The sequence below is a fragment of the Pleurodeles waltl genome, chromosome 3_2 (genome assembly GCF_031143425.1).
Source record: "Pleurodeles waltl isolate 20211129_DDA chromosome 3_2, aPleWal1.hap1.20221129, whole genome shotgun sequence".
Classification (NCBI taxonomy): Eukaryota; Metazoa; Chordata; class Amphibia; order Caudata; family Salamandridae; genus Pleurodeles; species Pleurodeles waltl.
This window is the reverse complement of record NC_090441.1, coordinates 204,218,664-204,245,406: the sequence shown is the minus strand read 5'-3', so window position 1 is coordinate 204,245,406 and position 26,743 is coordinate 204,218,664. Positions and strand designations below refer to the sequence as shown.

Below are 26,743 nucleotides of genomic sequence, written 5' to 3'. Positions count from 1 at the left end.
GCCTACTGAAAACTATGATCAGCTCTTCACATCTAGGTAAACGCTGCACTTAGCCCGAGCTGTCCGACATATCTAGTAGCGAGACAAAAGCAACTGCCTAATTGTTCTTAATAAAAGAAGAAAAAAAACAACAGCTATGGGTGTCGCGTTTACATATTGCACCTTTCAAGATGGATCTAAACGATAAACAGTCACAATTCAGTATAATGTGTCATTTAGGGTTACCCACCCAGATAATTTTCACCTACTTCATTTAGGCCCTCATTACTACCCTGGTGGTCGGTGGAGGAGTGGCGGTAATACCGCTAACAGGCTGGCGGTAAAAAAAAAAAAAAGACATTACAAGCATGGCGGTGACCGCCAAGCTAAACCGCCACTTCTCCACTCTGACCACCAGGGTGGTAACGACCGCTGGGCTGGTGACTTTGGTCTCCAGGCCGGTGGCTGTCACTACACCGCCGGCGGTATCACGACCCTGCATACCGCCATGGATTTTGTTGGGTTCTGTACCGCCACAAAATCCTCGGTAATCAGCATTATCAGTGCCAGGGAATTTCTTCCCTGGCAGTGATAGGGGTCTCCCGCCCCCGCCGCCCCCCCAAAGAGTCCTTCCCCTTCACCCACGACCCACCTACCACCCCCCCCCCAAAGGTGGCAGGACCCCGCCCTCCTCACCTGCCAACATAGACACCGCCCCCCCCCCCCACACACACATACACTCCACTAATCTAGCCAACACCCCACAATTGTCAGCAGACGTAACATTCCTGTAGTGGGGCAAGTAGATAAGAGGGCTAGCAGAGTATCCAGCTACAGTTACTGGGACTCTTGGACCTAGTGGGGAGCCTCTATGTTTGCAAAACTAGTGGGCAGTGTCACCCCCTGGCAGCAGCAAGCTGTGCTCACCTGAAGCCGTGCACGCACGAGCAGATACGGAGCTGGCTGGCTGGATGGATGGATGAATGCGCACCCTAGGCACCTGCCTTTTTAAGAATAAGGAGACAGACTGACGGATTCTGGGATGCAGCCATCATTTCTGGGATCAAATGCTCACACAACACGGTATCTGGAGTACACCGTGGGATATTGTGAACTGCAGGTATTCTGCCTATCCAACACAAGGCAATCTGTGCATTCCTAAACCTCGAAGCAACCCATAAACGGATGGTTAAAGAGAACTGCATCAGAGCAGCCCAATGACAGGGGACAATTTTGATTGACTTGAATGGTAACTAAGAAGAAAGGTTGAGAGATCAGGTTGTTTTCACCATTTGCATTGGCTGTCTTTCACAAATTTCCAGGACAGACATTTAGGGAGCAGTGGTCTTTCGGTAGGCTAAGTGCTATTCTTAAACTCTGAGCATTATCCAGGTCATTTTATTTGTACATGTACAATTATTAAAACCCCCTGCATACAAAAACCTTCAAATAGTGCAGCAATTAAAGCGAGTAATACTCAAAGATGCATTTTTTTGCAGATAATTTGTAAAATCAATTCACCAATATTTAAAGTTTAGATAAAAGTGCAAACAGAGCTGAGAAGGGACACCCTGTAGATTGGGGGGAGTGGGCAAGATGAGTGGCTGAGAGCGGGATTTACATGGCGGTCATCTTTACATGAGGTTAGAGCATCAAGTTTACTTGCTGCACGAGTCAAGAATGTAACAGAGCGAGCAGCTAAGTCCGAAGTCAGTTACTTACAGGGGCTCCTTCACAGCTCTTCTGAAAGTCTGGATCCCTCTTGTTAAAAAAACAGTGCTTTGAGCCAACACCTGCATTCCATCTGGAGAGCAGGGCAAGTGCATGTTGTGTGTTCAATGGTCTCTCAGCGATGATAACAAACTGCATTTCTTTCTACCATCTGGACTGCGCCACCTCGGGGCCAAGTCTAAAGTCAGTTACTTTCCATGTCGGTCACTGAACAGCACCTTGACCTCAATCTTGCATCGGTCTGGGCCTCTATTTTGGAATTAGAGGATGGGACTGCTTCTCAGGGAAATGCATGATTCTGGTGACTTACACTGGTTCTTAAAGACCTTAATCTAGGCCAAAGCTTTTTTCACTTTTTACATGTTCTCTTTATCTTTCAGGGAGCCTAGCAGTAAACCTGTTTCAAGTTTGATGGACAGTGGAGAACACACAAAGAGGCAGATTTTGAAGTTGCAGTTTTGCTATTTTTCTATCTCTGGTTTTCCTGCCATGACTGATTGGGCTAATTATAATGTAACTGTTAATGCCAAAATCAATGAAGAAAGCGTCGGCTATGCCCAGATACCTGTTGGTAAGCAGTGCACCGTTGCTGGTGGAACGGAGACTACCACCCAAGTAATTAAAGCAATGTAAAACCTAGGGCCATTTTCATCCATGAACCAAACAGCATGGATACACAAACGGTGGAAGAAATATCTAAACCAAGTCCCCCATCAAACAAAACCAGTCCCAAAAGATTCCCTGCGTGCATTCATCTGCATGCTTGACTTGACAGCCTGACAGACAATTAAATGGCATCTTATCCGTGGTGATTTTCTCTCAAAGGTATACAAACAGGGACCACATCTGTGTCTTAGTGGAGTCTGTCAATAGCTCCAGACCTAGTTAATGGGGTCCTGGGAACAAATGCAGCACAGGCGTCGCAGCCCTCATCTCTGTGACCCCTCGGGAGAGAGATGTTGCAGACCTTGTGTGGATCACGCTGGGCAATCTTGTGGTGGCCGTTCCAGGACTACTCCATGACCCCTATCTTGCTTCATTCTCTGTGGATTTTTTCGGCATTCCCTGCCAGGAAATGTGTCCGGCTGTATCCCTGCCTCTGCTTTGTTGATCTCAGTATTCTCCTTAGTATCAAACTTTGAAACTTTTAATTTCAGTTTTCAGTGTCCTCTAGCTGTGCTTCCAGACCCAATGGTGGAGAAAAAGAATCTGAAGATGGCTACCACGCACAGAAACTTCCGGAGCGCCGTCTGACATCATACAGGGACGGACCGAAGACCAAATGGTGGTCGACAACGCCCAGAAGAAAGGGGAGAAAAAAAAAAAAAAGACTATTCCAGACCCAACCACTCCATTGTGGAATGATGCACAGCATGTGAATCAAGAAAAGGATTCATGCTGCAAAACTCGGGACCTCACCGCGAGTTCGCAGGATGTTGTTTTTCAAACCTTGAAATTATATTCCGGATCAAAACACTATATGGCTGGATTATGCAAAGGACATGAATTTACAAAAGAAATGTTTTGTGGATATACTTACAGGAATCGGCATAACCTTGGTTTGGGATTTGTTAAACTGTGATCTACCTCCAGAAACTGAATAAAGAAAACAATTCTTGCAAAAGTGCAAAATGTGGGCACATTCAAACATGAAAATTCCCCCTAGAAACCCTAATGTAGCAGCTCTGCTTCAAACATTTATTACTTGAAAGGACACCTTGGTATCCGACACCTGCACGTTTTGAATATTAATCTGCAATTCTGCTGCACAAGTAGGCGCCTGTTCTCTGAAGACAAAAAATACCAAGCATAATGCTACACTACAAACTTGAGGCGCCTCAAACGGACACCTGCTCAGCACCTGCACGGATTGAATAATTCCTGCTATGACTTTTCATTTAATGTTAATGTAAATTGTGCACATAGACTGCCCAAGCTCATGTCGTGAGAGGCGACAAATTCACCAGCTGTGAACCAAACCAATCATTTGACTTCTTTCACCTGAAAATTGAATAGAAAAGATCGGTATTAAAAAAAACTTACAACACAACACTCATGAACGCAACGTTTGGGTACAAAATGTGAATTCCCCTACCAAGTACGCATAGCAGCCAAGGAGCAAATTACTAACTGGTTTTCGTCCCCCAAAAAACTATTCTAACGGCACTGGTGATGACAATATGATGAACTGGAGTTTCAGAGGTCACATACTACTGTGACTATTTCTTTAAACTTTAAAATTAGTTTTCTATTTGGTGTTCTCGTTTTTTTCTTGAAACACTACAGTGCATCTCCCCATCTGGTGGTCGATGCAAAATGCACGTCTTTCTTCATCCTACTGTTGGGATGCAGAGATGAGGGTTTATACAACCCGTTAGTGCAGAAAGAAGAGATAAGGCACTGTCTTTAGGGGTCACAAGAGATGTCTGTCTACAGTGAAGCGTAAGCTATAGATCACTGCTTTGCATAGTTCATGAATGGCTATGTGAGATGAAAGCATCTGCACCCAAGTGGTATAAGGGAAGAGTGTTCGGACTGCACATTCGAAAAGTCACATCTCTAAACAATAAGGCGAGAGAGCAGCCAGCACTAAGCCTCACATACTACAGCAGATGAAGCAGCACCAGAGTGCAGAAGCACAATAAGGAGTCAAATCTCCAGCAGACACCGAAGCGGCAATCTAACCACAGGGAAGAGCAGTCTAGTAGCATAAGCACCTGGAGCCCAAGATCACAGGGGTAGACGAGTGTAATAAGAGCAGACGAGCAACAGCAGGAGAGAAACAAGAGCGAAGAATGTTCGATCGCGTACAAACGCAGAGAGAATGTATCCACACAAACATGATCCGCGTGTCCAGTATCAGCCTAGTGGGGACCCAACCAGGGAAGGACTAAGACTTGTGAGGGAAAGTTTCAAACCTGTCTTGACACAGGATATACACACACAACTCACGGCTCATACAACCCTGGCTGTTTACGAGAAGCAGAAAGATGAGTGCAGAACACAGAATCAATGCACATGAAGACATTTGTTTAGTCTAAGCTCCAACAAGTACAACTTCATGTCAGCTTAGATGGAGGAGCGGCGAGTGAATCTCCCACCACGTACCTTCCAGTGTGCACATATCACACATGCTGTGACCCTACAGACCAACCTGCACAACCAACTACTTCTCAGCACTCGATGGTGTACAATAACTACCTGTCCCACCCACACAAACAGTCTTGTTGGAGAGTATGGAAGATATGGTTTATGGCCTTTTGGGACACACCAGGCTCAGACACAAACCTCCTGTAACCAACAGGCTAAAGGACTAATGTCCTTGACTTAATATGCTCTGGAGGTGAACTGTTAGACCCACAGGTTCTTAACACACTGGAATATCGCATGCACCTGCTTTGGTACTGTACTTCCTGCCCCAAGCCGAAGGAGATATTGTTCCACCTCATCGAATGACTGACTGACTGACTGACCGACCTCCCTAACTCACATGCCCATCGCAACCTGGAATGAGCAACCTGAACGGACATCAATGAACCAATCTACTGTCCCCACACTGCTATCCACTAAACCCATTTCAACCACTCGCTAATCCACCGTCCCCACACACTGGCCTCCACTCTGCTCTACACTACAGCAGACCCCACCCATTCACTAATCTACGCCATCACCCTGCAACTGGTCATCCACAATCACCAGACCTCTCCGCCACTCTTACGCAAGTGCTCTATCCTTTATCCACCAAACGTATATCCTCATACACACAACCCGTTGACCACTAATTCATTCATTGTACCAGCCTATCCCACAACATATATTGCCCCTTATCCATTGAACACACCTGCATATCCCCTGCACCTCCTGAATCTTGAGGGATTCACTGTACTCCCTGAATCCACAGCCATTCGCCGTACTCCCTGAAACTAAAGCCATTCCGCATACTCCCCGAAGCCACAGCCACTCTCAGTACTCCACAGCACTCACTGTACTAAAATGGCCTCTATCTTGATTTGAAATAATATTAAACAGGTTATGTGATGCACCTTAATGGAAATTACTTTAATGTTGCATGCATCACACATAAAGCTGTATATCTAGGAACACCTAACTACCTCACCCAAAAGGTTGGCATTTTTGGTGGATGACTTCTGAAAAGCCAAGAGAGCAGAGTCCTTGAAATATCTGAATTTAAAAACTGAAAGCCTCTAAAACAATCCTTCACTAGAAGTGCTCCGGAGTTTGGGACTCCATTCCACCGGCGATAAGGACAAGCCCATCCTATGATCTGTATTAAAAAACAAAACCCAAAACAAAAACTGAAGAGACTATGGGCCTGATACTGACTTTGGCGGAGGAGGTTAATCCGTCCCAAATGTGACGGATATCCTGCCCACCGAATTACGAGACCATTATATCCTATGGAACTCGTAATACGGCGGGCAGGATATCCGTCACATTTGGGACGGATTAATCCTCTCCACCTAAGTTGTAATCAGGAACTATGTCTTCAGTTCCAAATAGGACTTGCCCTCAAACACTGTACATTTTTTTAAATGCCTCCTGTTGAGTAAACATGATCACGCTCTCCCTATTTTTTTATTCTAACCCATCATTCATAATGATGCTGTAACTTTTTTTTTTTTTAGATTCAATAGTTTACTATTATTTGTCCCACATCCAATCACTATTGGAAGCATAAGTCTGCCAGTAGGTTATGCATCACATGCCTCCAGAATGAGGGTATAATACCATATACATTCCAGGTCTACGTGCGAGCGTGCCACAGAGTAAAACCTACTCCTATGAGAGCACAGAGTGATTCCCTGACCGATCAAAATCAGTGGAAAATAACTACTGACAGCAGAGGTAGGTGGAATAGATGCCACACATTGTGAAGGCAAGTGTACACATTGGTCTTTGTGAAGCTTTAGGCACACAATCCTGATGCATTTGGAATGAATTACTGCTGGATCTTTGTGCTGAGTCCCTGCCCTGATCCAAACAGAATCCGTGTGTGCGCCCATGAGGTGTTATTTCAGTACATTTACAAGGTTGGAAAAAAACATTCCATAGACATTCCAGCAACGCGGAACTCTTCTTATAGAACAGCAAGCTTTCCCAGTGACAACAACATAGGGGCGGAGAGCCTTCCATGGATTCAGCTCTGCGTAGGCTCCATTCTGAAATGCTGTATTTGGGACTTGGTTTTTGAAAAAGGGTGGTTTATCATATATGGGGGGGGGGGGGAGGGGTATGTGAAGGAAGCTACACAAATTAGGAAGACAGACAAATAGGAGAACTGAACAGATTTTCTTAAGAACGGTAGAAACTCCACAATTATCAAGGATAAGTATCTAATCATGGAAACAAGGTTTCAGACAGCCCTAGACAACAACAAAAAACCTCCATTCCAGTATCGGATCCTACCAAAGCTTCGAGCATGAAAGGATGGACTTCCACGTATACATAGTACATTCTACTGACATCTTTAATATGACAGTACCTGACTGAAGAGCTGTGCCAGAAAGGCCAGTATATTTGCATGTAGATCTGAAAAAATAACCCTGAAATATAAAATGCTTCATCTGGTGTGAAAGCAAATATTTCAATACTTTGTGTAGAAGTGATGGCCACATGAAATCGGTCACTCTGCGATATAACTTTAGAGGTTGATTTATGCATGGGCTACAAAGGAACCCACGACAAACTAGATCATTCATATTAGTGAGACTAACAGTGCTATTTAATTTAAGTAAACGGAACATTTAGGGCCTGATTTGTAGTTTGGCAGACGGTTACTCAGTCACAAACGTGGTAGGTATCCTGGCTATGATATCCGCCACTTATTAAGGTGGATGGGCTATCCGCCGCCGCCACTTATTAAGGCGGATGGGATACCCACCCCTTATTAAGGCAGATGGGATACCCGCCACCTATTAAGGCGGATGGGATACCCGCCACTTATTAAGGCAGACGGGATACCCGCCACTTATTAAGGCAGACGGGATACCCGCCACTTATTAAGGCAGACGGGATACCCGCCACTTATTAAGGCAGACGGGATACCCGCCACTTATTAAGGCAGACGGGATACCCGCCACCTATTAAGGCGGATGGGATACCCGCCACTTATTAAGGCAGACTGGATACCCGCCACTTATTAAGGCAGACGGGATACCCGTAAGGCAGATGGGATACCCGCCACTTAAGGCAGATGGGATACCCGTAAGGCAGATGGGATACCCACTTATTAAGGCGGATGGGATACCCACCCCTTATTAAGGCAGATGGGATACCTGCCACCTATTAAGGCAGACGGGATACCCGCCACTTATTAAGGCAGACGGGATACCCGCCACTTATTAAGGCAGACGGGATACCCGTAAGGCAGATGGGATACCCGCCACTTAAGGCAGATGGGATACCCGCCACTTAAGGCAGATGGGATACCCGCCACTTAAGGCAGATGGGATACCCGTAAGGCAGATGGGATACCCACTTATTAAGGCAGACGGGATATCCGCCACTTATTAAGGCGGATGGGATACCCGCCACCTATTAAGGCGGATGGGATACCCGCCACCTATTAAGGCGGATGGGATACCCGCCACCTATTAAGGCAGACGGGATACCCGCCACTTATTAAGGCAGACGGGATACCCGCCACTTATTAAGGCAGACGGGATACCCGCCACTTATTAAGGCAGACGGGATACCCGCCACTTATTAAGGCAGACGGGATACCCGCCACTTATTAAGGCAGACGGGATACCCGCCACTTATTAAGGCAGACGGGATACCCGCCACTTATTAAGGCAGACGGGATACCCGCCACTTATTAAGGCAGACTGGATACCCGCCACTTATTAAGGCAGACTGGATACCCGCCACCTATTAAGGCGGACGGGATACCCGCCACTTATTAAGGCAGACGGGATACCCGCCACTTATTAAGGCAGACGGGATACCCGCCACTTATTAAGGCAGACGGGATACCCGTAAGGCAGATGGGATACCCGCCACTTAAGGCAGATGGGATACCCGTAAGGCAGATGGGATACCCACTTATTAAGGCAGACGGGATATCCGCCACTTATTAAGGCAGACGGGATACCCGCCACTTAAGGCAGACGGGATACCCGCCACTTATTAAGGCAGACGGGATACCCGCCACTTATTAAGGCAGACGGGATACCCGTAAGGCAGATGGGATACCCGCCACTTAAGGCAGATGGGATACCCGCCACTTAAGGCAGATGGGATACCCGTAAGGCAGATGGGATACCCACTTATTAAGGCAGATGGGATACCCACTTATTAAGGCGGACGGGATACCCGCCACTTATTAAGGCGGACGGGATACCCGCCACTTATTAAGGCGGACGGGATACCCGCCACTTATTAAGGCAGACGGGATACCCGCCACTTATTAAGGCAGACGGGATACCAGCCACTTATTAAGGCAGACGGGATACCAGCCACTTATTAAGGCAGACGGGATACCAGCCACTTATTAAGGCAGACGGGATATCCGCCAAAATCTAAATTGGGCCCAAAGTTCTGACACTGGACCATGGTGAAGATGAATGCCATTTTTAAAAACCTTGCAAGAGAGGTTACCTCTGTGGTTGCTTGTGTTCTTGGGTGGAGGGGGACACTGCATAGTCCCTTGAACTGCACCAGCCCTTTTACGCGGAGTTACAGCCACTTTATATAACGAAGGACCCTTCTACAAAAGCAACACAAATTAAACACAAAAAAGTGAAAGCTCTTCCTGAGAAATCTCAGTCTGTGAGACGCACTGGTTCAAGAAGTTCGTCATCACATTTTGGTTGCTCCAAAGATTTCTAACTAATTTTAAGACTGATACTTATGAGCAATCCTGATGGAGTCATTCACACCTGCTTAACCCAATGAACCTGCTTCTCCTAAAGATGCTGGGCCTTTAAAAGCTTTACTACCATCTGCAACACAGGCACAGCTCAGACCTGGGTACATCAAGCATTCATAATGAAAAAGTGAGCTGCCTGAAAGGCAATCATCCTTTTCAAGAAGTCTCTAGAACCTTCCACATTCTGAAGAGGTTTCACAGATGATGATACAGTCAAAATAAATGAACAGCCATTTCCAGGTAAGGGATAATGCAGCAAGCTAGGAAAGGAAGAGGTTGCTGGTCTCAGTAATACTTCACCTGAATAAAAACCTGCAACTTTGAGGAGGCAGCACGAAAGTCCCCAGTCCACCTGGAGATGGAACAGGAACTGGGAGGGCTGCCTATGCTAACTGCCTGGTGCAAGAAGATGCAAAAACCTGGAAAGGGTCATCCATTTATTTCTACCACAATGACCAACCTGGGGACACACTGGAGGGTAGGTTCTCTGGCTGCGTGATGTAAATGACGAAAACAGTCACAGTGTCTTCTAACTGATTTATTTTGCAGTCTCTCCAGCTCCATATGAATGGACAGTCATGGCTGCTAAGTAATGCATAATGCATGAGTTGGCCCAATGGAGTCAGTCTATGCAGGCTGCACAGTAGAAGGTATTGCTCATTTCTGAAATGCACAAACTGGAGCTACTTTTCTTGAACTAGGGTGACACTGATCATGGTTCTGTAGGGAAAGTAGATCTAAAGATCAGAACCTTTGGAATTTACCTCTCGGAGAGTCTTTGAATTAGAACAGAGGACTAAAGGCACAGATGATTTTGGTGATCCTATTTAGATGAAAGGCACACCCCCGGGGAACTCCCCAGCTCCGCGTTGAGATGTGAACCAAAGGTATTGGGGATTACCCTGTATCAAAAAAAGATTAATATGGATAAAAAAAAAAACACTTGCTTAAAACTGAAGGGGTGTTCACGAGGACTATGGGTAGGGCAGCCGTTCACGAGTAGCATAGTACAACCTCTTCAGAATATGCGTCTGCCTTCTGCTTTTTCACCAAGATGAAAGGTGTAGCAAGAACTATGCCAATCACAGGTGAGCATGCACTCAACTATTCTGTGAAGAAATGGAAGCGTGCCACCAAATTAAACTTCTGCTTCATGAGGAACCCGGGTCTGAGGTTGGGATAGAAGATGGGAACTAGGAGTTTGAGACTTGTTCAACTCAAGGCCGAAAAACCAAGTGTCAGTTTTCTTCAGATGGAGAATGGGCCTGAAACTGGTGGCAATAGAAGCTTTATTACAAGACTGGGGACTATGCCTTTCCTTCCTTGGTAAGAGGCAGAGAGTGGAGATGGTGTCGATTACTCTGGTTTGGAGGTTCTAAGTAGGCCTGCGTGAAATTGAAATTAAGCCTGAGTAATCGGAGTAAATTTGCATTACTCTTGTGACACAAAATAACCAATAGTTATACAACTACACCAGCTCTAATATTTCAGAGTAGTTGGGGACAAAAATAGCTACTGCTGCTGTTTGTGTTGAAGTTAGAGCTGTATTCTTTTGCAAACTGTGTCCTCAGATCCATTTTGGATGCAAGGGTGCATTCTGGACTAAGAAAGTAGTGCTACATAGTGACCTGTCGCACAAATTCAGAATGTGTCTGCCTTTTGCATATGTGCTGTATCATAAACTTCAATAAAAATATGAATTAAAAAAAAAAGTAAACACTGAAGGCTGAGTAACGTTCCTCGTATAATCCTGCATAATTAAGCAACAGAAAATTACGCAATAGTTTCGTGCAACATTTGCAGTTGTAATGGAACTTTTATGGCATTCCAAAGTCCCTCCATCCCAGTTTTGGATTCTTGTGCTGGGTGAGGTTTTGAGCAACTTGACCCAATGATCACATCTGAATGTTTAGCAAATCTCCACATCAAGAAGTCGCTTTGACTATATATAGCTGGTGAGAGCCCCCGGCACACGTAAGAGCCGCAGAGTCAGGCCTGGCTAGACGGATGGTCCGCAGAGAGGGTGTCCATCCCATGGAGTCACAGCTTTCCCACATTTGTATTGAAGTTGTTGAAAGGCGGTGTATCAAGCAGTGCATTACTACACACCTGTCATTTCAGCGTCATGTTATGAAGGATAGTATTGCTCTCGCATGAACATGCCCGCACAAGATAGAAGCATTTGAAGCGGAACCCTGTGTAAAGGCAAAGTGCACTGCATTGTCCTATGTGCGCACAGAGTGGGCTTCTATCCACAAGGAAAGCTGCTGTGTAAACTCAAAGGCCTGTTACTACAAGGACCGTGGCAATAACTTCAAGGTTTACAAGGCAGAGTAAACTCCAGTTGCAAGGAACACTGTAAGCACAGTGGTACACACGGCCATTCCCTGCCCAATGCATACCAATGGCACCGAGGAGGGTCTGCACACTGCTTGTACACACTGAGACACACACACACACACACACACAACTTTCACAACAGACCCTTCCCCACCATGCACACTCACCTGCTGCTGTCGCCGATATTCCTCTGCACTAGCGGACAATGCCCGCGCAAGAGCCAGATCCTCTTCTTCCTGTGAACTGAAATCATATGGCCGGTCACTAATCAACAGGACAAGAGCAGAACGTGCAACAATGAAAGTGGATGTACTGTATGAGAGTGAGCTTAAGTTAAAGGGCACTGTGACCCTGAGGGTCTGCAGGTGGACATATGTATCTCTGTGGACACTGAAGACCACAAGAATCCCAGCAGTCTGCACACATGTGGAGAAGAACCGGTCCCCTTGAGTTTCAGAGCCATCCAGAGCACAAACTGGAGAAATAAGAGCAGAAACAAGCATTACCTGGGTACCGGGGTGGAGGTCGCAGACTCGGCAAGTGACATTTCCAGGGCTCTTTGTAAGGCCTCCTCTTCACTCTAAAGGGGGGGAAAGGACATGTTAACCAGGCAAATAAACCTAAATGACCATCCCACGTAAATAACCTTGAAATGGATGCATTCACATTACAGCACAATGTAAGACTGCCCAGAACCAGAGGCCACCTGAATGACCTACATTATGTTTATACTTAGCGGTTAGTCACACAACCAAACGTTCCCCTTAAAGGCCTGAATTCAGGAATGAAATGGTGGCTATACTGGAATGGTGTCTCAGTTCAAAGCTCCTAGATGTCGGGAAAACCTGCATTCAGTCTATACTGGAATGGTGTCTCAGTTCAAAGCTCCTAGGTGTCCAGGAAACCTGCATTCAGTCTATACTGGAATGATGTCTCAGTTCAAAGGTCCTGGGTGTCCAGGAAACCTGCATTCAGTCTATACTGGAATGATGTCTCAGTTCAAAGCTCCTAGGTGTCCAGGAAACCTGCATTCAGTCTATACTGGAATGATGTCTCAGTTCAAAGCTCCTAGGTGTCCAGGAAACCTGCATTCAGTCTATACTGGAATGATGTCTCAGTTCAAAGGTCCTAGGTGTCCAGGAAACCTGCATTCAGTCCATACTGGAATGATGTCTCAGTTCAAAGCTCCTAGGTGTCCAGAAAACCTGCATTCAGTCTATACTGGAATGGCATCTCAGTTCAAAGCTCCTAGAGGACGGGAAAACCTGCATTCAGTCTATACTGGAATGCTGTCTCAGTTCAAAGCTCCTAGGTGTTGGGAAAACCTGCATTCAGTCCATATTGGAATGCAGGCACAGCCCGGCCTCTCAAGGTTTTATTGAAGGCCAGCATTTGAGCTACAATGAAATGTTGGCTTCGGCCAGTATTGTGTGTAAAATGGAATGCTGGCTCAGCCCTGACCACCAAGGTCTTATTAAAGGCCTATATTTACTCTGTACGGGAACGCTGGCTCTGTTTGTTCAGGTAACAGTGGTGCCTCTGTAACTGCTTGAATTCTAAGCACAATAGGAGAAAAGCAGTGCTGGAAATGTGAACAAAGAGTGCAGGCACATGAAAGTGTGGGTACGTGACCAGGGAGTGCCATATTCCTTCTCTAAATCGAACAGTAACTCGCACGTTAAGAGCACTCTTTGTCCTAAATACACACCAACACACAACCTTCCTACAAACCTGAGAGTGGTGTGGTGGAGTAGTACCACGCACTGCGGTCGAGGAGCCAACCGCAGTAATGTTTAAGGTGACCCTGCTGCTGGAAGTGGTGGTGATGATGGTGGTGCTAGCAGTTATGTTGGTGAAAAGAGAAATGCTGGAAAACCTGAGCCACCGTGTTGGGCAGACTGGGCAGAGCAGCAGATGAACCTAACAGCCAGGGTAACAATGAGGGTAACTCGAGTAAAGCCCAAGATCACTGTGAGCAGTAGTATAGCAGTCACAATGAGTGCAGTGTAGAGCCTGAACAGGGTAACAATGAGGGTAACTTGAGTAAAGCCCAAGATCACTGTGAGCAGCAGTAAAGCAGTCACAAGGAGTGCAGTGTAGAGCAGGAGCCGGCACTGCTGTGAGCCTTGGTAACTAGTGCAGTGTAGAGCAGGAGCAGACACTGCCGTGAGCCTTGGTAACGAGGAGTGCAGGGTAGAGCAGGAGCCGACAGTACCGTGAGCCTTGGTAACGAGGAGTGCAGTGTAGAGCAGGAGCCGACACTACCGTGAGCCTTGGGAACGAGGAGTTCAGTGTAGAGCAGGAGCCGGCACTACCGTGAGCCTTGGGAACGAGGAGTTCAGTGTAGAGCAGGAGCCGGCACTGCTGTGAGCCTTGGGAACGAGGAGTGCAGTGTAGAGCAGGAGCCGACACTGCCGTGAGCCTTGGTAACAAGGAGTGCAGGGTAGAGCAGGAGCCGACACCGTCGTGAGCTTTGGTAACGAGGAGTGCAGGGTAGAGCAGGAGCTGGCACTGCTGAGAGCTTTGGTAACGAGGAGTGCAGGGTAGAGCAGGAGCCGACACTGCCGTGAGCCTTGGGAACGAGAAGTGCAGTGTAGAGCAGGAGCCGACACTGCCGTGAGCCTTGGTAACAAGGAGTGTAGAGCAGGAGCCGACAGTACCGTGAGCCTTGGTAACGAGGAGTGCATTGTAGAGCAGGAGCCGACAGTACCGTGAGCCTTGGTAACGAGGAGTGCAGTGTAGAGCAGGAGCTGGCACTGCCGTGAGCCTTGGGAACAAGGAGTGCAGTGTAGAGCAGGAGCTGACACTGCCGTGAGCCTTGGGAACGAGGAGTGCAGTGTAGAGCAGGAGCAGACACTGCCAGGAGCCTTGGTAACAAGGAGTGCAGTGTAGAGCAGGAGCCGACACTGTCGTGAGCTTTGGTAACGAGGAGTGCAGGGTAGAGCAGGAGCCGACACTGCCGTGAGCCTTGGGAATGAGGAGTGCAGTGTAGAGCAGGAGCCGACACTACTGTGAGCCTTGGTAACAAGGAGTGTAAAGCAGGAGCTGGCACTACCCTGAGCCTTGGTAACGAGGAGTGCAGTGTGGAGCAGGAGCCGATACTGCCAGGAGCCTTGGTAACAAGGAGTGCAGGGTAGAGCAGGAGCCGACACTGTCGTGAGCTTTGGTAACGAGGAGTGCAGGGTAGAGCAGGAGCCTGCACTGCCGTGAGCTTTGGTAACGAGGAGTGCAGGGTAGAGCAGGAGCCGGCACTGTCGTGAGCTTTGGTAACGAGGAGTGCAGGGTAGAGCAGGAGCCGACACTGCCGTGAGCCTTGGGAACGAGGAGTGCAGTGTAGAGCAGGAGCCGACACTGCCGTGAGCCTTGGGAACGAGGAGTGCAGTGTAGAGCAGGAGCCGACACTACCGTGAGCCTTGGTAACAAGGAGTGTAAAGCAGGAGCTGGCACTACCGTGAGCCTTGGTAACGAGGAGTGCAGTGTAGAGCAGGAGCTGACACTGCCGTGAGCCTTGGGAACAAGGAGTGCAGTGTAGAGCAGGAGCCGACACTGCCAGGAGCCTTGGTAACAAGGAGTGCAGGGTAGAGCAGGAGCCGACACTGTCGTCTTGAGCTTTGGCAACGAGGAGTGCAGGGTAGAGCAGGAGCCGGCACTGCCGTGAGCTTTGTTAACGAGGAGTGCAGGGTAGAGCAGGAGCCGACACTGCCGTGAGCCTTGGGAACGAGGAGTGCAGTGTAGAGCAGGAGCAGACACTACTGTGAGCCTTGGTAACAAGGAGTGTAAAGCAGGAGCCGACAGTACCGTGAGCCTTGGTAACGAGGAGTGCAGTGTAGAGCAGGAGCCGACAGTACCGTGAGCCTTGGGAACGAGGAGTGCAGTGTAGAGCAGGAGCTGGCACTGCCGTGAGCCTTGGGAACGAGGAGTGCAGTGTAGAGCAGGAGCGGACACTGCCGTGAGCCTTGGGAACGAGCAGTGCAGTGTAGAGCAGGAGCCGACACTGCCAGGAGCCTTGGTAACAAGGAGTGCAGTGTAGAGCAGGACACTGTCGTGAGCTTTGGTAACGAGGAGTGCAGGGTAGAGCAGGAGCCGACACTGCCGTGAGCCTTGGGAATGAGGAGTGCAGTGTAGAGCAGGAGCCGACACTACTGTGAGCCTTGGTAACGAGGAGTGCAGTGTGGAGCAGGAGCCGATACTGCCAGGAGCCTTGGTAACAAGGAGTGCAGGGTAGAGCAGGAGCCGACACTGTCGTGAGCTTTGGTAACGAGGAGTGCAGGGTAGAGCAGGAGCCTGCACTGCCGTGAGCTTTGGTAACGAGGAGTGCAGGGTAGAGCAGGAGCCGGCACTGCCGTGAGCTTTGGTAACGAGGAGTGCAGGGTAGAGCAGGAGCCGGCACTGCCGTGAGCTTTGGTAACAAGGAGTGCAGTGTAGAGCAGGAGCCGACACTGCCAGGAGCCTTGGTAACGTAGAGCAGGAGCCGACACTGTCGTGAGCTTTGGTAACGAGGAGTGCAGGGTAGAGCAGGAGCCGACACTGCTGTGAGCCTTGGGAACGAGGAGTGCAGTGTAGAGCAGGAGCCGACACTGCCGTGAGCCTTGGGAACGAGGAGTGCAGTGTAGAGCAGGAGCCGACACTACCATGAGCCTTGGTAACAAGGAGTGTAAAGCAGGAGCTGGCACTACCGTGAGCCTTGGTAACGAGGAGTGCAGTGTAGAGCAGGAGCTGACACTGCCGTGAGCCTTGGGAACAAGGAGTGCAGTGTAGAGCAGGAGCCGACACTGCCGTCTTGAGCTTTGGCAACGAGGAGTGCAGGGTAGAGCAGGAGCCGGCACTGCCGTGAGCTTTGGTAACGAGGAGTGCAGGGTAGAGCAGGAGCCGACACTGCCGTGAGCCTTGGGAACGAGGAGTGCAGTGTAGAGCAGGAGCAGACACTACTGTGAGCCTTGGTAACAAGGAGTGTAAAGCAGGAGCCGACAGTACCGTGAGCCTTGGTAACGAGGAGTGCAGTGTAGAGCAGGAGCCGACACTACCGAGAGCCTTGGGAACGAGGAGTGCAGTGTAGAGCAGGAGCTGGCACTGCCGTGAGCCTTGGGAACGAGGAGTGCAGTGTAGAGCAGGAGCTGACACTGCCGTGAGCCTTGGGAACGAGCAGTGCAGTGTAGAGCAGGAGCCGACACTGCCAGGAGCCTTGGTAACAAGGAGTGCAGGGTAGAGCAGGAGCCAACAGTGTTGTGAGCTTTGGTAACGAGGAGTGCAGGGTAGAGCAGGAGCCAGCACTGCCGTGAGCTTTGGTAACAAGGAGTGCAGTGTAGAGCAGGGGCCGACACTCCCGTGAGCCTTGGGAACGAGGAGTGCAGTGTAGAGCAGGGGCCGACACTCCCGTGAGCCTTGGGAACGAGGAGTGCAGTGTAGAGCAGGGGCCGACACTCCCGTGAGCCTTGGGAACGAGGAGTGCAGTGTAGAGCAGGGGCCGACACTCACGTGAGCCTTGGGAACGAGGAGTGCAGTGTAGAGCGGGGGCTGACACTCCTGTGAGCCTTGGGAACGAGGAGTGCAGTGTAGAGCAGGAGCCGACACTGCCGTGAGCCTTGGGAACAAGGAGTGCAGTGTAGAGCAGGAGCCAACACTACTGTGAGCCTTGGTAACAAGGAGTGTAGAGCAGGAGCCGACACTCCCGTGAGCCTTGGGAACGAGGAGTGCAGTGTAGAGCAGGGGCCGACACTCCCGTGAGCCTTGGGAACGAGGAGTGCAGTATAGAGCAGGGGCCGACACTCCCGTGAGCCTTGGGAACGAGGAGTGCAGTGTAGAGCAGGGGCTGACACTCCCGTGAGCCTTGGGAACGAGGAGTGCAGTGTAGAGCAGGGGCTGACACTCCCGTGAGCCTCGGGAACGAGGAGTGCAGTGTAGAGCAGGAGCCGACACTGCCGTGAGCCTTGGGAACGAGGAGTGCAGGAGCAGACACTGCCGTGAGCCTTGGGAACGAGGAGTGCAGTGTAGACAGGGATGTGGAATTCCTATCGCCCGACGCCCGGGACATCTTGTTTGGGGTCAAGGGCAACACGTTTTTATGTTTACTTTGTCCTTGGCACAAGTAGGCCCAACCCTCTGCCTGTTTACAGAGAGTGGAACTCTCTGCAGTTGAGGTAATGTGTTTCCAAACGATAATGCTGTTCGAACTTGTATTTATGGTTCATTATTTGAAAGCCTTCATTATTAGGGTGAGTAATGTAAATAAATGTTTTAAGGTCACACTTCACTACTGACGTTGGTTCCAGTACCAAAAAAATTAAAATAAAGTGTATACACATGTTGGAAAGGTTTAGGCTATGAGGCTAAGTATAATGCTCCCAGAATGCTCTCTGATTAGATGCAAATGAAGTGTCATTTAGTAAAATGTGTTGATGCATGCTAGTATTTCCCAAAAATATTTCTAATGGAAAATCAGTGTAACCATTTTCAACACGAATATGGGAAGCATGAAAATAAACAAACACTGACAAAGCCAACTGGTCTGACATATTTTTATAAGTCTTTGAGTTTCATCAATGGGTGTCTTGTTTTGACATGGCTTTTGTAACACTTTATTGTTGTGGGAGCTACCAGGCCCTCAACATTGTAACAAACACTGGCAAAAAAACCCCCAAAGGTTTTTGAACTCTAAAAGCACACGTTGCCACCAGTGGCATAACAAAGGCCCCGCAGCCGCCCTCCAGGGGGCCCCTTCAGCACAGCACCTGCCCTGAGTGAGTCTGGAGAGGGGGCTCCTCCATGTTCTTTGCAAAGGGGCACCCTCCAGTTTCGTTACGTCACTGATTGCCACTGTAGTTCCTGGCACTGAACAAAACTACTTTGTGTGCCAATATGCTCCTTGTGGAAGAGCAGAATGCGATCACTCACAGTAAAGCCAGCCGAAAGAGAGAGAAATAGAAGTTTAATAAAAACAAAATGTCTTTGTTAACACCAGACCTAATTAGGGACCAAGACCCTCATGTAGGTAGCTTTTTGCATGTTGCAAACAGCGACTTTCGCGGTTTGCGACGTGCAAAAAGCACACTGCAATGCACAAACCCAGTTTTGCGATTCGGTAACCTGGTTACCGAATCGCAAAACGGGTTTGCGGCTCGCAATTAGGAAGGGGTGTTCCCTTCCTAATTGCGACTCGCAGTGCAATGTAGGATTGTTTTGTGACCGCGAACGCGGGCGCAAACCAAGCGCAGTTTGCACCCATTTCAAATGGGTGCTAACACTTTCGCAAAAGGGAAGGGGTCCCCATGGGACCCCTTCCCCATTGTGAATGTCACTGTAAACATTTTTTCAGAGCAGGCAGTGGTCCTGCGGACCACTGCCTGCTCTGAAAAAATGAAACGAAAACGTTTCATTTTTCGTTTTTGTAATGCATCTCGTTTTCCTTTAAGGAAAACGGGCTGCATTACAAAAAAAAAAAAGCTTTATTGAAAAGCAGTCACAGGCATGGTGGTCTGCTGTCTCCAGCAGGCCACCATCCCTGTGAGGGCCGCCATTCGCAAGGGGGTCGCAAATTGCGACCCACCTCATGATTATTCATGAGGTGGGCATTTGCGAAGCTCTTGCGAATCACAGATGATGTCAGGGACACCATCCTACATTCGGATTTGCGGGTCGCAAATCTGAACCTACCTACATGTGGCCCCAAATTCTTAAAGAAAGTCACAAAAGTGCACCCATAGTGTATGTCGTACCCCTATAAAATATTTGTGAACTGTATTTTAGCATGGGTAAATAAGCATGTGTAGATTTGCTCATGTGAAAATCTATTGAGCATTTGCAAGTTCATTTTCCCTCAAGCCACTTTCTTCCCAACCCTGGAAGAAGTTATAATTCTGCCATTGTCAGGAGTAAATGTCCAACCTTTCTTAATATGGGAAAATATTAGAGAGAAGCTGGTGAAAATCTTTAAAGCATACAGGTTAGTAGGTTTGCAGACTCAAAGGCATTCCAGCCCTGGAACTATTGCTTACTGCTTCCTTCAGCCCCAGTATGCAGATCTGCAGAAAGGTGGCAAAATAAGGAAATTGCTACAGTAGGGATTGAAACTGCAAGTATTCAAGCCCTACTATGGTAGTAGCCCTGGCATAATCAGAGAGGCTATTATCAGAGCTCTTACATAATGAGATTGCTGCCATAGTTTGTCGCCACACTACATGGCACCAAAGGGACTAGTAGATCTTTTTACAGGACAAGTAGATTTGAGAAGCAACCTGTCCCCTGGACAAGTAGATATTTTAATAAATTCCACACCCCTGGTAGAGCAGGAGCCGACACTGCCGTGAGCCTTGGGAACAAGGAGTGCAGGAGCAGACACTGCCGTGAGCCTTGGGAACGAGGAGTACAGTGTAGAGCAGGAGCCAACACTACCGTGAGCCTTGGGAACAAGGAGTGCATACAGCAGGTGTCGGGATGGTTCCAACAGAGCATCTGGGAGAGCAGACTGACTCCAGCTCTTTTGTCTGTCACTACCTACCCCCTGCAACCACCAAAGCACACAGTAACCAGATGAGGTGCTGCTTGCCAGCAAGCCAATGGCTTCCAGTGTAGTTGTGGCAGTGCATTAATAATTCAGGCACACAAGCCTTTTTATGTGGTCCCTGCAGGGATTCTTCCTTATGGCTGTCCCCTGATAAGGCTCTGTCTAGACCCCATAACCGGGGTCACTTGCTTTCATCATCTCTGGGAAATGAATGAACACCACAAGAGTGTATACTTTGTGTGAATGGTGGAGTCCATCTGCACCTCGAGTGTGATGCTTGTAGGAAGTTGGCTCTGTATGCACTATTTCAAAGTAAGGAATAGTATGCACAGAGTCCAAGGGTTCCCCTTAGAGGTAAGATAGTGGCAAAAAGAGATAATACTAATGCTCTATTTTGTGGTAGTGTGGTCGAGCAGTAGGCTTATCAAAGGAGTAGTGTTAAGCATTTGTTGTACATACACCCAGGCAATAAATGGGAAACACACACTCAGAGACAAATCCAGGCCAATAGGTTTTGTTATAGAAAAATATATTTTCTTAGTTTATTTTAAGAACCACAGGTTCAAATTCTACATGTAATATCTCATTTGAAAGGTATTGCAGGTAAGTACTCTAGGAACTTTGAATAATCACAATAGCATATATACTTTTTACATAAAACACAATTAGCTGTTTTAAAAGTGGACAGTGCAATTTTCACAGTTCCTGGGGGAGGTAAAGTAATGTTAGTTCTTGCAGGTAAGTAAACCACCTACGGGGTTCAAATTGGGGTCCAAGGTAGCCCACCGTCGGGGGTTCAGAGCAACCCCAAAGTCACCACACCAGCAGCTCAGGGCCGGTCAGGTGCAGAGTTCAAAGTGGTGCCCAAAACACATAGGCTTCAATGGAGAACGGGGTGCCCCGGTTCCAGTCTGCCAGCAGGTAAGTACCCGTGTCTTCGGAGGGCAGACCAGGGGGTTTTTGTAGGGCACGGGGGGGAAACAAGTCCACACAGAAAGTACACCCTCAGCAGCGCGGGGGCGGCTGGGTGCAATGTGCAAACAAGCGTCGGGTTTGTAATAGGTTTCAATGAGAGACCAAGGGGTCTCTTTAGCGATGCAGGCAGGCAAGGGGGGGGCTCCTCGGGGTAGCCACCACCTGGGCAAGGGAGAGGGCCTCCTGGGGGTCACTCCTGCTCTGGAGTTCCGATCCTTCCGGTCCTGGGGGCTGCGGGTGCAGGGTCTTTTCCAGGCGTCGGGATCCTAGAGTCAGGCAGTCGCGGTCAGGGGGAGCCTCGGGATTCCCTCTGCAGGCGTCGCTTTGGGGGCACAACTTTGGTTACTCACAGTCTGGTTGTTTCTCCACCAGTCGAATCGGGGTCGCCGGGTGCAGTGTTGCAAGTCTCACGCTTCTTGCGGGGATTGCAAGGGTCTTTAAATCTGCTCCTCTGGAAACAAAGTTGCAGTCTTTGTTGAACAGGGCCGCTGTTCTCGGGAGTTTCTTGGTCTTTTGGAAGCAGGGCAGTCCTCTGAGGATTCAGAGGTCGCTGGTCCTGGGGAAAGCGTCGCTGGAGCAGTTTTCTTCTGAAAGAGGGAGACAGGCCGGTAGGGCTGGGGCCAAAGCAGTTGGTGTCTTCTTCTCTGCAGGGTTTTTCAGCTCAGCAGTCCTCTTCTTCGTAAGTTGCAGGAATCTGATTTCCTAGGTTCAGGGGAGCCCCTAAATACAGAATTTAGGGATGTGTTTAGGTCAGGGAGGGCAGTAGCCAATGGCTACTAGCCCTGAGGGTGGCTACACCCTCTTTGTGCCTCCTCCCCCAAGGGGAGGGGGTCACATTCCTATCCCTATTGGGGGGATCCTCCATCTGCAAGATGGAGGATTCCTAAAAGTCAGAGTCACTTCAGCTCAGGTTGCCTTAGGGGCTGTCCTGGCTGGTCAGTGACTCCTCCTTGTTTTTCTCATTATCTCTCCTGGACTTGCCGCCAAAAGTGGGGGCTGTGTCCAGGGGGTGGGCATCTCCACTAGCTGGAGTGCCCTGGGGCATTGTAACACGAAGCTTGAGCCTTTGAATCTCACTGCTAGGTGTTACAGTTCCTGCAGGGGGGAGGTGTGAAGCACCTCCAACCAGAGCAGGCTTTGTTTCTGTCCTCAGAGAGCACAAAGGCTCTCACCGCATGGGGTCAGAAACTCGTCTCTCAGCAGCAGTCTGGCACAGACCAGTCAATCCTGCACTGAACAATTGGGTAAAATACAGGGGGCATCTCTAAGATGCCCTCTGTGTGCATTTTTTGATAAATCCAACACTGGCATCAGTGTGGGTTTATTATTCTGAGAAGTTGGATACTAAACTTCCCAGTATTCAGTGTAGCCATTATGGAGCTGTGGAGTTCGTTTTTGACAGACTCCCAGACCATACACTTTTATGGCTACCCTGCACTTACAATGTCTAAGGTTTTGCTTAGACACTGTAGGGGCATAGTGCTCATGCACCTATGCCCTCACCTGTGGTATAGTGCACCCTGCCTTAGGGCTGTAAGGCCTGCTAGAGGGGTGACTTACCTATGCCACAGGCAGTGTGAGGTTGGCATGGCACCCTGAGGGGAGTGCCATGTCGACTTAGTCATTTTATCCCCACTAGTACACACAAGCTGGCAAGCAGTGTGTCTGTGCTGAGTGAGGGGTCCCCAGGGTGGCATAAGATATGCTGCAGCCCTTAGAGACCTTACCTGGCATCAGGGCCCTTGGTACCAGGGGTACCAGTTACAAGGGACTTACCTGGATGCCAGGGTGTGCCAATTGTGGAAACAATGGTAAATTTTTAGGTGAAAGAACACTGGTGCTGGGGCCTGGTTAGCAGGGTCCCAGCACACTTCTCAGTCAAGTCAGCATCAGTATCAGGCAAAAAGTGGGGGGGTAACTGCAACAGGGAGCCATTTCTTTACAATGCTAAACTGAGGATTTCCTTTGGGAAATCTAGTTAAGCAACTCTTGGGCATACCAGCTTGAAGGCAGCTAATACCACTTACCCTTCCTTGAGCCTATAGCACCTGCTCTGGAGAGGTGAGGGAGTAGAGGGTGGCAGAAGATGGCTTCCCCTGGAGAATGACCATTTTCCTCTGCACTATGAGTGCAGCTACATGGTACAGAGAGGACAAGAGAAAAGAACTGTGACCTGAACTAAAAGTCATTCTGCCTGTCACAGCACAAACTGGACTGAGGGGGTAGCAAACACAATCAGAAAGTACATACCAGGGCAGTAGGAAAGTACCCTCTTTCTTGGCATGGTTACCCCCACTTTTTGCCTTTGTCAGTGTGTTTTGACTGTGTTCACTGGGATCTTGCTAACCAAGACCCCAGTGACTGTGCTCTCCCCCTTTAAATTTGGTTGCTTGGACCATAAACACCCCACGTTTGGCATAATGGGCCCCCTTAAAAGTCCCTAGTACATGGTACTCAGGGAATTGGGGCACCAGGGGTTTCCCCCTGGGCTGCAGCATGTATTATGCCACCCATGGGAGCCCAAGTAAAAATCGGTCTGCATGCCTGCCATTGCAGCCTGCGTGAAAAGGTGCATGCACCCTTTCACTTCAGGTCACTGCAATAAGTTACTTTAAGTCATGCCAATTGTGGGCCCTCCTTGCCCAGAGGGCAGGGTTGCAGTGACCTGTGTGCGAGGGTACCCTTGCATGAGCAGAGGTGCTCCCATGAACTCTACTCCCATTTTCATGGGCTTCTTGAGTGAGGAGATGCCATTTTACACGAGTACTTGACATCGGTCACTACTTATGTCCATCTATATAATGGTAACTCCAAACCTGGGCATGTGGGGGTTACAACCTCTCCCTTTGGAAATAGGTGGTACATGGCTTGGGAGGTACCTAGTACGCTTTGAAGGGCACATTTGGTGCACTCTGTGCATAAACCAGTCTACAACGGTTCAGGGACCTCCAGTCCCTGCTCTGGCGCTAAACTGGACAATGGAAAGGAGAGTGATCCCTCTCCCTGTCCATCACCACCCCAGGTGCCAAGAGCTTCTCCAGAGGTTCCCTTGTGAGACAGAAACACATCAGGGCACAACCCCAATGACAAAAAAAAAAAAAAAAAAAGTGTGTCTGCATGATTGTCGAGAGCACTCTGAGAAACGAGGACTGTCCAGAAACATAATACAGCCCAGGATGGCACAGTTTTAATAAACTGTGCATGAGATTTATTGATTACTGATGTGCAATATTTTTCATGGAATTTTTGGAAATTCATTTGTTAAATAGGTTATTGATAGGTAAAAATATTTTCTAACTGATTAAACTACGAGTTTACATCCTGCTTCTGGAAAATACATCATATAACATTTTACAGTGGTAACTTTAACATTGTATATTCTTTCAACCTGTATAAACGTGTGTATCTTTAGATAAGAATAGTTAAGAGATTCTGAAACACATCTGGTCTGCACCATTTTTACTGTGGTCTAACTTCAGACTGAGCATCATTTCACTCTGCCTGAGGCACAGTCTCCGATCTGAATTCTAGTATCATATTTCGTGGGCACGGCCCTTCTGGTATTGCCTGGACGGTGCTCTTTGAATTATCAACAGCGAGCCCACTATAGGCCTCCCTTGTGCAGCTCCACGTTTTCACTGTATTGCCTGCTATAGCGACAGGGTAGGCAGCTGCCCTCCCACCAGCGTGTCATGCTATGTACGCGGGTCCTGCTCTCATCCATCCTAAGGGAGATCTCTTAAGGTAGATAAGCACGCTTTCAATGATCATTCTTAACAGCCCCCATCACACACCCACCCCGTCCCGCAGGCCAAGGGCCGTCTTCTAGAATGTCATCCTATTCTACCAGAGCTTGTGAAGAAGTTGAGTTGACAGTCACCCCCTCTCCGAATCTGTAAGATTCATATCAAAGTCACGTTTGGTCAATGCTGAGTTCAAGGGACTCCTGTATCACAAATACTCATTTCCTGCAGAGATAAAACAGAGTCTTACCAATCCGTTCTGAAGCTCATCAGCAATAGGCACTGCAATGGGAGGAGGCGGCGAAGGGCGAGGTTCACTCGGCCTGCAAGCACAAAGTCGAGAAGCGCATGAGGCTAGAGCTGTGAACAAACACTTCCAACAGACTGAGCTCTGGACATGGGTCTACCAGTCTAGATGCGGAAACCAAGATACACCTGCTCAGTCTCCACCACTCGTACTTCTGAACATCCTCCGTCCACAAGCTAGGAGCCCTCCGAAGGCACCCTTAACTGTAGTCCTTCATGGCACTCTTCACTGAAGTCATGAGCACTGAACATCACCATCAATGTGCCACATCACTCACCACCATACAAGAGAGAAAAAAACTTCAAACCAACTCACCTAAAGTAGGTGCTCTTTTTATTAAATGTGAACTAAGTAAACTTTTAAAAAGAATGACATCAACCTAACACTCTTCGCTCTTAAACCATTTCACCTGTTCTCCTTAAAAATGAAAAACACTAAAGTGAATCAGTGGGGTGAATCTGCCTCAGATTATGGTGCCAGGGTGACCTGTTCCACAAGGAACTGGACACTGAGCAGCAGTTTATGTTAAAGCCTGACCTCCTTCCAACTACCAGGCTTTCACAGAGAGCACGTGGAGGAGTTGATGAACTCAGTGAAGGAGCAGACAGCCCAGTCCCACTGATGAATGTCCACCGAAAGCGGCAAACAAGAACCAGCTCAGCTGCATAGCAGCACGGCGGGGGAACACCTGAAAGGAAGTGCTAACTAAACAAGTATCAAAGAAAAGAAAAAAAGTGTCCCAGCCGAGCATCTGTTCTGCCATCAGCACACTGAGGACTGTGCTTGGCCAGAGTATGGCCTGAGCTCCGGGGACCAGCTTTACTCGTCTCAGGCACCAAAATGTTTAAGAGTGGTAGGACCGGGCTGTCCATATCAGCATTCTAAAGTTTGGCAAAAATGGGCAGACCCTGGGGCCTTCTCTTACCACCGCATGGTCTCCTCTATCAGACACTGATGTAGTGAATGCCGCTGTGAAGTACGTATGTCTCATCTATGTGCAACAAGCAATCGATTTCCGTGCAAGATGCAGTAGAGAAGGGAGGGGAGGGGCAGAACTTGCCGGTAAAGGTAAGAAATGTTAATCTGTTGAAATGTTAATCTGTTGCATGGAAATGCAAATATGCACTGTTATTGTCTGGCTTCGGCTGGAAGGTGCTGGACATGCAATAAAATGTGCTGTGAAAAACAGGGTTGTAGTAGACAACTCTCTACACCGGCGGAACGGGTACCAGGCTTTTCACTGAGGAGCTCCCAAGCAAGAAGCCTTCAGCAGGGCT

At 48.5% G+C, this 26,743-nt stretch overlaps 1 protein-coding gene across 5 annotated transcripts in view; it reads right to left on the bottom strand.

Moving 5' to 3' along the window:
- The window catches only part of ZFAND2B (zinc finger AN1-type containing 2B), a 111,287-nt gene that overhangs the window by 29,595 nt on the left and 54,949 nt on the right, over nucleotides 1–26,743 (bottom strand). For 4 of the 5 annotated variants that reach the window (XM_069227195.1, XM_069227198.1, XM_069227193.1 and 1 more), the window contains 3 exons: nucleotides 25,410–25,482; nucleotides 12,448–12,521; nucleotides 12,109–12,184 (listed from right to left, as the gene is read on the bottom strand). In XM_069227195.1, the coding sequence (XP_069083296.1) occupies nucleotides 12,109–12,184; nucleotides 12,448–12,521; nucleotides 25,410–25,482 (223 nt within the window). Of the gene's footprint in view, nucleotides 1–3,558; nucleotides 3,712–12,108; nucleotides 12,185–12,447; nucleotides 12,522–25,409; nucleotides 25,483–26,743 lie in introns of those variants that run through there. The other variant, XM_069227196.1, reaches the window with a different exon arrangement.